The 15,257-nt window shown below is 47.8% G+C and overlaps 1 protein-coding gene across 1 annotated transcript in view; it reads left to right on the forward strand.

Moving 5' to 3' along the window:
• Positions 1 to 15,257, forward strand: part of BPHL (biphenyl hydrolase like) — a gene marked incomplete at its 5' end in the record, with an annotated part of 32,516 nt that overhangs the window by 2,770 nt on the left and 14,489 nt on the right. Inside the window, 3 exon segments of the mRNA XM_014592920.1 lie at positions 1,601 to 1,767; positions 2,242 to 2,395; positions 10,630 to 10,761. Of these exon segments, the coding sequence (XP_014448406.1) occupies positions 1,601 to 1,767; positions 2,242 to 2,395; positions 10,630 to 10,761 (453 nt within the window).

Consider the following 15,257-nt stretch of genomic DNA (forward strand, 5'->3'; position numbering starts at 1 on the left):
TCCTTTACCCAGAATCCTTGGGACCAGAAATGTTTCTGACTTGGGATTTTTTTTTTTCAGATTTTGGAATATTTTTGCCGTATACAAAATGAGCTATCTTGGGACTGGAAACCCAATCTGACCACAAAATTTACTTACACTTCATACACACCCTAGACCCACAGCCTGAAGGTACTTTATGCAGTATTTTTGAATTGCAGTATCTTGACCATGACCCATCAGAGGAGGTCAGGTGTCCAGGACTCGAGTCATGGTCGGCCATGTGGGAGTCCAGCACCTTAACCACCATGCCACTTGCTGACCCCAAGTTTCTGATGTTTAATTATAACTATTATACAAGATAAAATCTTGGGGAAGTCACATTAGCTTCGTTTTTTTAAAAAAGTATATAATTTTCTAATTCTACTTTGAATCATTTAGGCCAGATCTCATAAATATGTACACATATTATTAAGAATCTCTCTTATTTGTAAGTCAGTTTGAAAAAAGAAAAGAGGGAGCAGCAGTTGGCGTAATGGCTATGTCACTGGACTCCCATGTAGTTGACCGCGGTTCAAGTCCCGGACCCGGTGGCTTAAACTCACGCTGGGCGTGTGTGTGTGCATACCCAAGATCCTGAGAGGAGAATGGAGGAGAAGGGATTGCGGCGTGGCCATCCCTCCTGGGGGAGATTTCTCGTTTTCTGTCTGTCTCTCTGTCTTCCTGGCGAGCGCACGCGCCCTATAGCAAAAAAAAACTCTCCAAAAAAAATAATAAAAAGAGTAATGCGGAAGTGTATTATTTCTGTAAATTCATGTCTACCCGGTTGCATCAATTCTTGACAGAAAGGAAAAGAGAGAGAGAGGGAGAAAGGGGTTACACCTACGAGGCTACAGAGTGTTGAAATAAACCAGGACTAAATGAAGAATGAGGAACCCTGTCCTTCTGAAAATAGCCACTAGGGGGAGATCGCAGGTAGGCCTGAGCTTCAGGAAAGGACGTCTTCCTCTCTGGGTAAGGAGATTCGGTCATTCTAAGACCGCTTTCCCGTTTACATTCTGACAGCGGGGCACAGATGCATACCCAAGATCCTGAGAGGAGAATGGAGGAGAAGGGATTGCGGCGTGGCCATCCCTCCTGGGGGAGATTTCTCGTTTTCTGTCTGTCTCTCTGTCTTCCTGGCGAGCGCACGCGCCCTATAGCAAAAAAAAACTCTCCAAAAAAAATAATAAAAAGAGTAATGCGGAAGTGTATTATTTCTGTAAATTCATGTCTACCCGGTTGCATCAATTCTTGACAGAAAGGAAAAGAGAGAGAGAGGGAGAAAGGGGTTACACCTACGAGGCTACAGAGTGTTGAAATAAACCAGGACTAAATGAAGAATGAGGAACCCTGTCCTTCTGAAAATAGCCACTAGGGGGAGATCGCAGGTAGGCCTGAGCTTCAGGAAAGGACGTCTTCCTCTCTGGGTAAGGAGATTCGGTCATTCTAAGACCGCTTTCCCGTTTACATTCTGACAGCGGGGCACAGACTGGCTGCTTTGTCGCTTGTGTCTTCATTGTGATGTGTGGAATAGAGCGGAAGCACTCACCCTCGAGTAACCAAAGAGCTGTTTTCTTAGGAAGTGGACAGACGGATTTTGGCCCCCAGCTTAAGAACCTCAATAAGAAGCTCTTCACAGTGGTCGCCTGGGATCCTCGTGGGTATGGACATTCCAGACCCCCAGACCGAGATTTCCCCCTGGACTTTTTCGAAAGGGATGCAAAAGATGCTATGGATTTGATGCAGGTGGGTGTCTAAAGGAAGCGCACAGAGAAGGAATGAGTAGACCTGTCTTGACTTTCATTTTTGTTCTGTTCTCCATGGGTAAAACTATGTCATTTCCTTCTTTTCTTTTTTCTTTTCTTTTCTTTTCTTTTCTTTTCTTTTCTTTTCTTTTCTTTTCTTTTTCTTTTCTTTCCCCCAAAGAGGTTTTTTGCTATAGGGCACGTGCACTCACCAGAAAGACAGAGAGAGACAGAGAGATAGAAAGTGAGAAATCACCCCCTAGGGGGGATGGCCACACCGCAATCCCTTCTCCTCCATTCTCCCGGGTTCTGGGACTCGAACCTCGGTCAGCCATGTGGGAATCTAGCGCCCTTAGCTACCACGCTACCTGCCGGCCCCACTGAGTTTGAAAATTATCATTATGATTGGTTCTCAGACTCCTTCGGCAGAGAGGAGCAATAACCGGTGCTGTGCATTCTGTTGTATCTGTCACAGACGCTGAAATTTAAGAAGATCTCTCTGCTGGGGTGGAGTGACGGCGGCATAACCGCCCTGGTGGCCGCTGCAAAATACCCGTCTTACATCCACAAGATGGTGATCTGGGGAGCCAACGCCTACGTCACCGACGAAGACACCACGATTTATCAGGGTAGGTTCCACGAGCTGCGGAGCCCTGGGTTCCTTCTCTGCTCTGTTGTTTTGACACGTATCGACAAGCCTCTGCTTCCAGTTCCGGACTCTAAGGGACAAAGAATAAGGACTTCCTAAAAAAGCAATAACATTGGGACCAGTCTGACTTTGAAAGCTTTCCATTTCCAGGCGTGAAACTTTTTTGTTTTTTATTTTTTTGCTATAGGGCGTGTGCGCGCACCAGACAGACAGAGAGAGACAGAGAGACAGAAAGCAAGAAATCACCCCCCAGGGGGGATGGCCGTGCCGCAATCCCTTCTCCTCCATTCTCCTCTTGGGATCTTGGGCACGCACGCACACGTGCCCGGCATGAGTTTAAGCCACCGGGTCCAGGGCTTGAACCGCGGTCGACTACATGGGAGTCCAGTGACATAGCCATTACACCAACTGCTGGTCCCAGATTCTTACTTCTTTATAGTCTATTTTTTAGGTCTGATTCGTTGTCCATCATAATTCGCATCCTTATTCGGTCTTAGTGTGTCCCGCCTTGTTCAGAGATGGGCGTCTTGTGAAGAGCAAGCCCTTCTGCTTTCTGCTGTCCTCTTTCTCCCTCTCCTGTACTGTCAGTCTCTCCACTGGTCTGGTCCTCTCCGCCTACCAGGGTGGGCACAGGTCCTCCTCCAGGAAGTCGCCCCCTCACCCGTCATGGCCGCAGTACCTTACCGTCCTTTATACTTTCCGAGAGAGCCATCTGCACTCTCTGCTTCTGCAGACCCTCCTCTCCTTCCTTCCACTCCACTTCCGGTCCACTCTGCGGATCCTGTTCCTACTGTAATAAGCGTCCTGTCCTTGGGGTGAAAGCTGGTGGATACTTTCAGAGGCTCTTGGTGTACTCCCTTGTTACCCTCTAAAGTTTGTAGGGTCTGTAGTATATGCCCTTTTTTTTTTTTTTCCTCCCTGGTGTCAGTCACTTGGGTCATCTCTCTTTTTCTTATCTGGCCAATCTGAATAGAAGATGATCTATTTCATTGCTGTTTTCAAATGACTAGCTTTTGGTTTTATTGATTTATTTGTACTGTTTTCTTTTTAAAATAGTGTATGATTTCATTTATTTAGTAACATTTTTGCCATCGAGTGTGGGCACTTGTCAGAGGGAAATGGGGGGAGGTGAGAACTGACCCCCCCAAGGGGGAATGGCTACACCACAGTCTCCCCTTCTTCATTCTCTTGGGATTTGGGGGCACATATGCACACATGCCTGGCATAATTATCAAGCCCCCAGGTGCCTTAATCATCATGCCACCTGCTGACCCCTATTTATACTCTTTTCTGTTTTCAGTTGCATTAGTTCTGCCCTTGTTCTTATTGTTTTCTTTTCTTCTCCTTGTTTGTTATTTTTACAGAGAGTTTTGCTATAGGACACGTGTGCTCGCTTATCAGAGAGATAGAGAGAAGGTGAGCGATCATCCTCCGGAAGAGATAGCCACACTTCAGTCCCTTCTCCTCCATTCTCCTCTCAGGATTTTGGGCACTCACACTCATGTCCCCAGCAAGAGTTTAAAGCCCCAGGTCTGGGACTTGAACCGTGGTCGACCATGTGGAAGTCCAGCAATATAATCATTACGCCACCTGTTGTTCCCTTGTCTTGGGTTTTAATTTGCTTTTTGTCTTCTAGTATCAGAGTAGAAGCTTATCTTATTTTTCTCAAGGGACCATGGTCAAGATTCAAACACCACCACGATCAGCCGTGTGGGATCTAGCTCCCTGTGCATCTCACTTAACCACTGCGTGACGGGACTGGCCTCAAAGCTGCCAGGAGTCATTTGAGACTTTCTGCTTTTCTAATACAAACATTTATGCTATGCATTTCTCTGGAAGCACTGCGCCATCTAAGCATCCTATAAATTCTGATGCGCTCTATTTTCATTCAGTTCAAAATATTTTCTAATATCCGTCTAGACTTCCTCTCTGACCCATGGTAATTTAGTACTGTGTGATTTACTTTCCAAATATTTGGGATTTCCCAAATACCTTTCTGTTATTGGTATCTAATTCCATTTGGTTCAGAAAACCTGCTTTGTATGATTTTATTATTATTATTTTTAAACTTTTTGCCATGGAGCGTGTGCGCACACTGGAGCCTTCTCCAGAAACAATGAGAGGGAAAGTGAGACATCATCCGTTGGTGGGGGTGGCCACGCCACTGTCCCTTCTCCTCCATTCTCCTGCTGGGACTTTAGGCACTCACGCACACGGACCCAGTGTGATTTTCAAGCCACCAGGTCCAGGACTTACACTGTGGTCAACCACGTGGAGTCCAGCACCTTCACTCCCATACGATCTGACAGTCCTGCTTTTAGTTTTTTAAAAAGTTTGTTAAGGTTTGTTTTACGCCCCAGAATGTGCCTTGGTCCAAAGTTGAACTCACTGTTTCATGATCCTTCGTGTACCCCAGTTCTGTTCACCCCAGTTCTACTCACCCCAGTTCTTTCCCATAATCACTGTCGCAGTGTATGGCCACAGTCTCTCTGGCCTTCCAAACTGAGGCCCGGAGTCACCCCTCAAGGACTCAGCCCCCCTCTACCCTTTCCCTCTGCCCCGTGACCATGTTCTTCTGAGACCGTGTGCATGGTACCTCTCACGTCACACCCTCCTCCCTTCCTTCGTCACTGCCCTTGTCCTCTGATGGTGGTTTGTGCCCATGGGAGAGTTTCAGTAGTTCCCGTAAAGTCGGGGCAGCTGGGCTGGCCCCATATCAGCCTTCCCCAGCCTTTCTAACCTCACTCCCTTCTTGTCTTCCCCCTTCTTGTGGCTCTCCCACATGGACTAAGTCGCCTCACCTGAAACCGGCCTTATCCTTCATGCCGTTTGGCCCTGCATCTGCTCAGGCTTGCCCTGGTTGTCCCCAGTCACCTCACTCGGGCAGACAGCTCTGCGAGCGCTGCTCTCCGAAGGCACCTCTCACCCTCTGCCAACTCCCCTCCTTATCCCACACTGTCTGCCCTGTAGCAAAAACCTCTCAAACATACACACACACACACACACACACACACACACACACTCAAGGACTCCACACAGCTCAAACTCAAGACCAGAAGACTTTTTCTTTTTAAGAAGTATTTTATTTAACTTATTTTAATTTATTTTAATTTGACCAGAGAGGGACAGAGTAAGAGAGAGAGAGAGACAGAGAGAGAGAGAAAGTGAGAAAGCAAGCCGCCAGGTCTGGGACACGGACCACAGTCAGCCATGTGGGAGTCCAGAGCCCTTAACCACCACGCCACCTGCCGGCCCCAAAGACGGGAACACTTTAATACTGTTATTGGCCTGCAGGTTTGGTTATTTTTGGTTTGTCTCTTTTTTCTGACCATACTGGGTAGTTGTGTGACAGATGTCTTTTTATAGATGATGGCTTGTCGTTTCATTTTCCTAAGGGGCAGAACGCTTTGATGTTCACAATATTTCGTTTTCTCAGTGGCTTGGCAGGTTTTGTTAGTTTGTTTTTAGATTCACCCACACATTTGCTGGTTTCTTTTTAGTCACTGGCTCCCCTTTCATCTCAGGTGTTCCTTCTAAAAGCGTTTCTCTTCTTCCTGAAGTTTTTGTTTTGTTTTGTTTTGAGAGGTTTTTGCTATAGGGCGCGTGCGCTCGCCAGACAGAGAGAGAGAGAGAGATAGAAAGCGAGAAATCGCCCCCCAGGGGGGATGGTCACGCCGCAATCCCTTCTCCTCCATTCTCCTCTCGGGATCTTGGGCACACACGCACACGCGCCTGGTGTGAGTTTAAGCCACCAGGTCCAGGACTCGAACCACGGTCGACTATGTGGGAGTCCAGCAACATAGCCATTACGCCAACTGCTGATCCCCCTGAAGTTATTCTCTAGAAGTTCGTTAAGGGCAGTCTATGAATAGTGAACTCAGTTTTTACCTAAAACTGTCTCTACATCACCCTCATTCTTGTTTGTCTGTTTGTTTTTAGTGATGACTGTAGGGCGCGTACGCTTGCCAGAGAGACAGGGAAAGTGAGAAATGGCTCCCCGGAGGAGACGGCCATGCTGCACTCTCTCTCTATTCTCTTCTTGGGATTTCAGACACGTGTACACATGCACTCGGTGTGTTCAAGTCATCAGGTCTAGACCTTGAACCTCGCAGTTGGCTACGAGGGATCCAGCTGCCTTAACCACACCGCTCCTGTCCGGCCCTCACCTTCTTTCTTGACAGATTGTTTGACTGAGTGTGAAATATTAGTGGACAGTTATTTTCTTTCTTACTCTACAGTCGCCTCCCTCCCGCAGCGGCTGTTGAGATGTTTTCTGTCTAAATTCCCTACCTTTGGAGCCATGCGCCTGTATCTCTCTGTTTTGCAGATTTTCACTTTAATTTTGGTATATTGCTATTTCACTATGCCTTGTCTCGGTACAGATCTCATTTTACTTCTCCTTTTTGGAATACATTTTATTTCTGCAGATTGTTTTGTTTAATGTGTTGTAGGTCACATGCACGTGCAGGAGACCGAGAGTGAGAAAGCACCCCATAGTGGGGGATGGCCATGCTGCAATCTCTTTTCCTCCATGTTCCTGTTGGGATTTTGGGCATGCACTCACACACGCCTAGCACGTTTTCCAAGCCTCCAGGTTTGGGACTCGAACCACGCACTTGGCTTTGTTGGATCCAGCCTCCGTAGCTATCACATGACTGGCTGGCCCTGTCTGTGGATTCCTTCATCAGTTCTATTAGGCCATTGGGAAAGTCATAAGTATTTTCCTGTATTTTTCTACGCAAAAATGCATCATGACAGAGAGAGACAGAGAGATAGAAAGTGAGAAATCACCCCCCGGGAGGATAGTCATGCCACAATCCTTTCTCCTCCACTCTCCTCTCAGGATCTTGGTCATGCATGCACATGCGCCTGGCATGAGTTTATGCCACCAGGTCCAGAACTTGAACCGTGGTCAACTACAGGGGAGTCCAGTGATGTAGCCATCATGCCATCTGCTGGTCCCTGCATAATTTCTTAAGCTTTATCTTCCAGTATTTCTGTTTCTTTCATTAGATTTATAAAAATTCTGTTTGTTTTGTGATGCTTGGTTTGGAGTTCATATTTCTTTACTCTTAATCTGAAAACAAACAAGCTTCACAGAAAGCACAAATCGAAAATGCTTTCCTTCGGAGAAGATTTGCATGTGCTGCTTTTGGGAACCAGAGGAGAATGTCAGGTTGAGGCCGTTTTTATCTCAGCTTAGTCCAGGAGTCACAGGCTCAGCTCCTTTCCACCCCCCCACCCCCACCCCATCTGCTGAGAGCAGCCCCGTCTTTGTGTTCTCTTACTACCCTGATTCTGCTACCAGGGTTCTCTTTCTCTTACACAGACACATCGTAAACTTCATACCCTAGTTCCCATTCATTACCGCAACTCCCACAGTACGACAGCATTAAGCTTTTATGAACGCTCCAGCTGTTCCCTGCCAAAGAGCCTTTCACAAGGTATGTCCATCCGTCTTACAGCCCAGAGCTGAAGTATCTACAAACAACTATGGTTGTGTTTCCAGTTTTGTTTTTGTTTGTTTATTTGGTTGGGTTTTTTAGAGAGAGATTTTTTTTGCTATAGGGCTCCTGCTCTTGCTGGAGAGACAGACAGAAAGCACGAAATCACCCCTCAGGGAGGATGGCCACACCACAATCTCTTCTCCATTTTCCTCTTGGAATTTGGAGCACGCATGCACATGTGGCCAGCATGAGTTTCAAGCCACTGGGTCTAGGACTCAAACTGCAGTGGGCCCTGTGGGAGTCCAGTGGTGTAAACCAAACCGCAGTGGGCCTTGTGGGAGTCCAGTGGTGTAACCATTATGCCATCTGCAGGTCCCTACAAAAAATAATATTTTTTTTTGAAAGGTTTTTGCTATAGGGCACATGTGATCTCCAGAAAGACAGAGAGAGAGAAACAGAGAGACAGAAAGCGAGAAATCACCCCCTGGGGGGATGGCCAGCCACAGTCTCTTCTCAGTTCTCCTCTCGGGATCTTGGGTACGCACGCACACATGCCCAGTGTGACTTTAAGCCACCGGGTCCAGGACTCAAACCACAGTCGACTATATGGGAGTCCAGTGATGTAGCCATTATGCCATCTGGTGGTCCCCCTACAAAGAATATTTAACTAGCTGTCTTCACACCATTCTTGCTAACTTCTTTCTCTTTTCTCCCATCTCCAGCTCTTCCTTTGCTTCTTCCTAAATCTCCTTCCCTCCTGCTAATTTGCCGGCTGCCTCTTTGTACCTTCTCTGGAGTCTCTCCACAATGTGCAGAGCAGCTCAGCTCCCAGTACTTGGCTCACTCAAGCTTTTCTCTGAACATTTCCTCTCAGTCCACAGAGCAGAGGCAGGCACCATCCCGCAGGGGACCCACCCTCCCCTCCCAGAGGGCACTGGGGTTGTAAATCGCAGTTTTCTCTGTTCAGTTGTCTCAGCCCACTGCGTACACATCAAATGCCCGCCAGGCACCCCACATCCAGAGCTCCTCACAGGCTCCTGTACCCTGCAAGTTCATATCTATTTTAATTGATTACTTAGTTACAAAAACTTTATACCCCTGACAAAGCAGTAACACTGGATATAACATAGTATTTTTATTTGTTTGAAAAATGTCTTTTTTTTTTTTTTTTTTAGAGGTTTTTGCTATAGGGCGCATGCTCTCACCAGACAGTCAGAGCGAGACAGGGCAGAAAGTGAGAAATCACCCCCCAGGGGGTATGGTCATGCCGCAATCGCTTCTCCTCCATTCTCCTCTCAGGATCTTGGACACAGACGCACACGCTCCTGGCATGAGTTTTAAGCCACCGGGTCTGGGACGCAAACCGCGGTCGACTACATGGGAGTCCAGTGACATAGCCATTACGCTAACTGCTGGTCTCGAAAATGTCTCTTGTTTGAAATGCCTATTTGATCACTGGTAAATGAAGGAATAAAAAAACTGTGACTTACATCTCTGAGGTCAAATGTCATACGGCTGGTGTTTTAGTTTGTTAGAGTAGCAAAAATAAAACAGAAATTTACTGCCTCACAGTTCTGGAGGCTAGAAGTCCAAGACCAAGATGTCAGTAGCTTTGTTTTCTTCTGAGGCCTCTCTCCTTGGCAGGCAGAGGGCTGTGAGATCATATCTTTAGCATCATCTCGTCTTGCAGATATGTCATACGGCAGAAGAACTGTATTAAGAGTTCCCAGTGAGCAATATTTAATATGTTCAAGTGCATTGGGACCTTTAAATTATCACTGTGTATTTTTTAAAATATGGAGATTGGGCTAAGTCATTGCATTCGATTGGCTGTGAAGGTCGTTGGTAGGTGTTTCTTTGTCCTACGAAGGAATCCTCGGTAGTACAGTTTGAGCTTAGTAGGTAGTCTCTTATGTCCCCATGTCGTTAGGAGCAAAAATGAGAATGGGAGTCCGTGTGTGTCTCTCAGTGTACGTGAGCAGGCAGTTCAGTCAAAACACCTCACTGGGGGACCAGCAGTTAGCATAATGGATATGTCACTGGACTCCCATGTAGTCAACCACGGTTCAAGTGCCGGACCCGGTGGCTTAAACTCACACTGGGCACATGCGCGTGCATGCCCAAGATCCCGAGAGGAGAATGGAGGAGAAGGGATTGCGGTGTGGCCATCCCCCCGGAGAGTGATTTCTTGCTTTCTGTCTCTCTCTGTCTTTCTGGTGAGCACACGCACCCTATAGAAAAAACAAACAAACAAACAAAAAACAACAACAACAAAAACACAACAACAACAAAATAAAACCTCTCCAAAAAAAGAAAAAAACAAAAGCAAACAAACGAACAAAAACCACCTCATTGACGCTCATAAGTCATGTCGCCCTTACTCAGATGACCCTAATTATAGGAATATTCTGTCTTTAGCAGAGAGCATGAGTGCAGTTCTAATTTCATTCGCTTGGTGAGTCTTGATCGTGGGGTACACTGGTCTAGGCCCCGGGGCTACAGTGGGCACCAGAGCGAAGCCCCTCACACCAGGACACACATTCTGGTAGGGGACACACATGTGCACGTGGGACACACTGCAGAGCAGCGAGGAGAGCAGAGCAGAGCAGCTGGGGTGGTCAGGGAGAGGCGTGCCGACATTTGAGCTGAGACCCAAATGGCATGGCGCATGAGCCACATGGTTCCTCGGGGAGCCATTCCAGGCAGAAGGGCCCAGAGGTGGCCTGCCCCTGGCTAACCCTCTCCTGTCTACCCTGCTGCTTTTCAGGTATCCAAGATGTTTCTAAATGGAGCGAGAAAGTAAGAAAGCCTCTTGAAGACCTCTATGGGTACGACTACTTTGTCAAGACCTGCAAAAAGTGGGTGGATGGCATCGAACGCTTTAAACAGCTCCCGAACGGTAGGTTTTGTGGACTGTCGCGTGGTGCTTAGCCAGTTAGAGAGGACGCTTGAGTTCCTCCCCGGGTGTCCCAGAACGCCTCCGTGGTTCAAGACCCCAGCCGTCACCCTTTCACACGGATGTGTGAATGGAGATCTCTGGTTATCAGATATAGCAAGCGCTTGCGTAAGACACCCGCCTGCCACAAGGGGTGGGACTGCATGTACCATCCTCCTTTGTCCTACTAAGGAATCCTCAGTAGTACAGTTTGAGCTTAGTAGGTAGTCTCTTATGTCCTCATGTCTTCAGGAGCAGAAATGAGAATGGGAGTCCGGGGTACATGAGCATGCAGTTCAGTCAAAACACCTCACTGGGGGGCCAGCAGTTGGCGTAATGGCTATGTCGCTGGACTCCCATGTAGTCAACCACGATTTGAGTGCAAACCCTGCATTTGGGCGTGCACGCACATGCTCACCCTCCTGGGTTTGAACGTGCACACACATGCTCGCAGTGTGCTTCTCAAACCACCAGGACCAGATTTGAACCATGTGATCAGCCGTGCGAGATCTGTCTCCCTTGACCACTAGACCACAGGCTGGCCCTGAATGAAAGTCTTTTTATAGGGCTGTTTATGCTTCTAGTTGCTCTTTTTTCTTCTCTTTTTCTTCCTTTTTATTACTTTTTTAAAATATGTACCGTGTTCATATTGTTCCGTCTTCGGGAGCAGACTGTTCTTGTCTCTTTCTGATCCTTTGTGTCTGTGATGACCACATAGACCTCCAGAAGCCTTGGAAGGTTTCTAGTTTCTAATTCCAGAAGAGGTAATTAGAAAACAAGCCACGCCAGAGATGATTATTTTTTCCTTTTTGTACATGGAGACGTCACCCCCACGACATCCTCTGTTAGCTAGGACAAAGAAAAGAGGAAGCTTATGTCATGGTCTTCAACCCCAGCAGCGTGAACGTGAGGAAGAGAGGATTCCGTTCTCTTCCCGCCTTCAGAACGAAGATGTGTAACCTGGGCTGGGAACAAATGTCTCTCTTTCTTTTTTGGAGAGGTTTTTTGCTATAGGGCGCGTGCGCTCGCCAGAAAGACAGAGAGAGACAGAGAGACAGAAAGCGAGAAATCACCCCCCACGGGGGATGGCCACGCTGCAATCCCTTCTCCTCCATTCTCCTCTCGGGATCTTGGGCATGCACGCACACGCGCCCGGCGTGAGTTTTAAGCCACCGGGTTCGGGACGTGAACCGCGGTTGACTACATGGGAGTCCAGCGACAGCCATTACACTAACTGCTGGTTCCCATGAAGAGGAATTCTGTATGACCCTTTTTGTGCGTGCCAAAGGGTGCATGTGCTCACCAAAGAGAGACAGCGAGAGGGAGAAGTCGTCATTGGTGGGGTGTGGTCGCACTGCATTGCCTTCTCCTCCGTCTCTCCCTCCTGGGTTTGGGCGTGCACACACATACTCACAATGTGCTTCTCAAGCCACCAGGACCAGATTTGAACCATGTGGTCAGCCGTGTGAGATCTGGCTCCCTTGACCACTAGTGACCGCAGTCTGGACCTGAATGAAAGTCTTTTTATACGGCTGTTTATACTTCTAGTTGTTCTTTTTTTTTCTTTTCTTTTTCCTCCTTTTTTTTTTTTTTTTAATTATGAAGACTAGAGTCGCTAAGATCTAATCTTGGAGCACACTCAGTTACAACATGGCTATGATTGGAGGGCCAGTTTGATCTGTTAGGCAGTCATTTCCAGCGTGAGTCATCTGTCAGAACTTTCACAATGAAGAGGACATTTAGAAATGTGGCTTAGCTGCTTTGAGTTCCAAACAGCAAACCTACGCCTCGTGTTGATCCTGATCAAATGCTAGGACCTTAGAAACGGGTCTTTTGAAGTGTACTTTTCTCTGCTCTTAAAACCAAAATGCCGCGGGACTGGCAGGTGGCATGGTGGTTAGGGACGCTGAACTGCCACATGGTCGACCACAGTTTGAGTCCCAGATCTGGCAGCTTGCTTTCTCTCTTTCGCCCCCTCTTTCTCTCACTCTGTCCCTCTCTGATCAAATTGAATAAATAAATAAATAAAGTTAAATAAAATAATTCTTTTTTTAAAAATGGCCATGAAACAGTGTCTGAGGCAGTCTTTTTTTATTCTTTCTTTCTTTCTTTCTTTCTTTTTTTTTGAGATGTTTTTGCTATAGGGTGTGTGCACTCGCCAGAAAGACAGAGAGAGTCAGAAAGTGAGAAATCACCCCCCAGGGGGGATGGCCATACCACAATCCCTTCTCTTCCTTTCTCCTCTCTGGATCTTGGGCACGCACACACACGTGCCCGGCATGAGTTTAAGCCACCGGGTCTGGGACTCGAACCGCGGTTGACCACATGGGAGTCCAGTGATGTAGCTGTTATGCCAACTGCTGGTCCCACAGTCTTTATTGAAGTCCTCTCCTTTGTGGGAGAAGAATCATAAAATCTGGTAGCAAAGAGGCCTGCAAGTTTGTGAAATGCAAACTTTTGTGCTTTATTGAAGATGGCAGTGAAAAATAGGAAGACTCAAAGGCAGAAATAGAGTTAAATCAGAGGTTCAGAAATGCATCAGATAGAGACTCTGCCAGGGTCTAAGTCACCCTACAGAGAGCGGTTAACTTACCTCCCTTCTGTGATGCCTATTTTGACAGGAGCCCTTCTTTTCTGTCAAGTTTATGGATGCTGAATTAAGCATAGAGGTAGCACAACTCTGGAGTCAGGCGGGCCTGGGTTTGGATTCTGGCCTTGCCTCTTGGCTTGCTGTCAGGATGGATTTGGGCGGATGACTCAGCTTCTCTCAGCTTCTGTTTCCTGTCTGGGACCTGGAGACACAGGTCATACCTCCTCATAAAGTTACATAGATTCAATGAGATAATACTTGTTTAGTTTAGATACTGTAACAAGTAGACTGTAACAAGTAGAGTGAGTGCTTAAGGAAAGCACCGTCACCACTGTTACTACAAAAGTACTGAATTTTCAAGTAATTGTATATACCCAATGAATGTAACTCCTAGAGGTGTTTAACAGGTATGAAATTGTTTAAGTAATTCCTGTTCTGTTGTTGATTTTTAGAGAGATTTTTGCTATAAGGCACATACACTCACCAGAGACACAGAGAGAGACAGAAAGTGAGAAATCACCCCCCCAGGGAGGACGGCCTTGCTGCAATACCTTCCCTTCCATTTTCCTCTCAGGATTTTAAGCATGCGCACACACATTCCTGGCATGAGTTTTAAGCCGCTGGGTCCAGGACTTGAACCATGGTCAACTATGCAAGAGTCCAGTGACATAACCTTTATGCCACCTACTGGTCCCTGTTTAAGTAATCCCTGATGCATGGTGTGCCCTGGTAATACTGGCTTTCATTGTCATCACTGGAGTATTCAGTCGGCAGGAGTATGTCACCCCAAGGATAGGAGAGGGGAGCTTCGGGGACCTAGAGCAGTATTTCTGTGGTCCAAAGGTCACGGCCTTCTCATTTAGCAGACAGAGACCCCCACCTACAGGGAGAGGAGAGGCCAGTACTGGTGCACCGCCCTGGGCTCTTGGTGCAGACAGAGGAGTGGGAAGAAGGGGTTAGGGTTCGGGTAGCTCTGTGGATGCCACAGATCTTAGACACGGCTGTTCAGTCGCACAGCAGCCCCAGGGAACTGTGTATCCTGGCATGAGGCGAAAGCTCAAAGTGACTTACAGCCCCCAAGATGTCACGGAGGCAGGAACTGGCAGGGTGAAAACTGGAGCCCACCATGGACCACGGTAGCCTCGGAAGTGCTGTGGTACGTGGGGGTGGGAGTAGGTCTTTACAGTCACCTGGGAACCCATTAGCCAGGGGTGTCGTGGTGGCCCAAATGACGGAGAGCAGCCCGTTTAGCCCTCATAAATCGAAACGTCACCGTGAAGCCTGGCCAAGGCCCATGCCACCACTTCAGACCTGATGTCAGGGAAAAAGCTGGGGGACCAGCGTTAGCGTAATCGCTATGTCACTGGATTCCCATGTAGTTGACCGCGGTTTGCGTCCCGGACCCAGTGGCTTAAAACTCACGCCGGGCACGTGTGCATACGTGCCCAAGATCCCGAGAGGAGAATGGAGGAGAAGGGACTGCAGCATGGCCATCCCCCCTGGGGGTGATTTCTCACTTTCTGTCTCTCTGTCTCTCTCTGTCTGTCTGGCAAGCACACGCGCCCTATAGCAAAAACCTCTGACAGTGGCTTGTTTACTAACAGAACTTGAAAAACAAATAACAGCAAAGCAGCAGACAAAGAAGCAGACTATCAGGGCTGGCAGGGACCCCAGGCACAGTCCCCGAACCACTGTTTTCACAAGCAGGGAAACTGAGAAGAGAAGGGCGTGCCCGCTGAGTTCCCTTTGTGCCCCCTCGCAGAGCCAGCACTGCAGCAGACGCCCCATGCATTGTCTTTCAGGTAACATCTGCCGGCACCTGCTGCCGCTGATACAGTGCCCCCCCTTGGTCTTGCACGGCGCGGAGGGT

Source organism: Tupaia chinensis, unplaced genomic scaffold, assembly GCF_000334495.1.
Source record: "Tupaia chinensis unplaced genomic scaffold, TupChi_1.0 Scaffold138812_1, whole genome shotgun sequence".
In the NCBI taxonomy this organism is placed as follows: domain Eukaryota; kingdom Metazoa; phylum Chordata; class Mammalia; order Scandentia; family Tupaiidae; genus Tupaia; species Tupaia belangeri.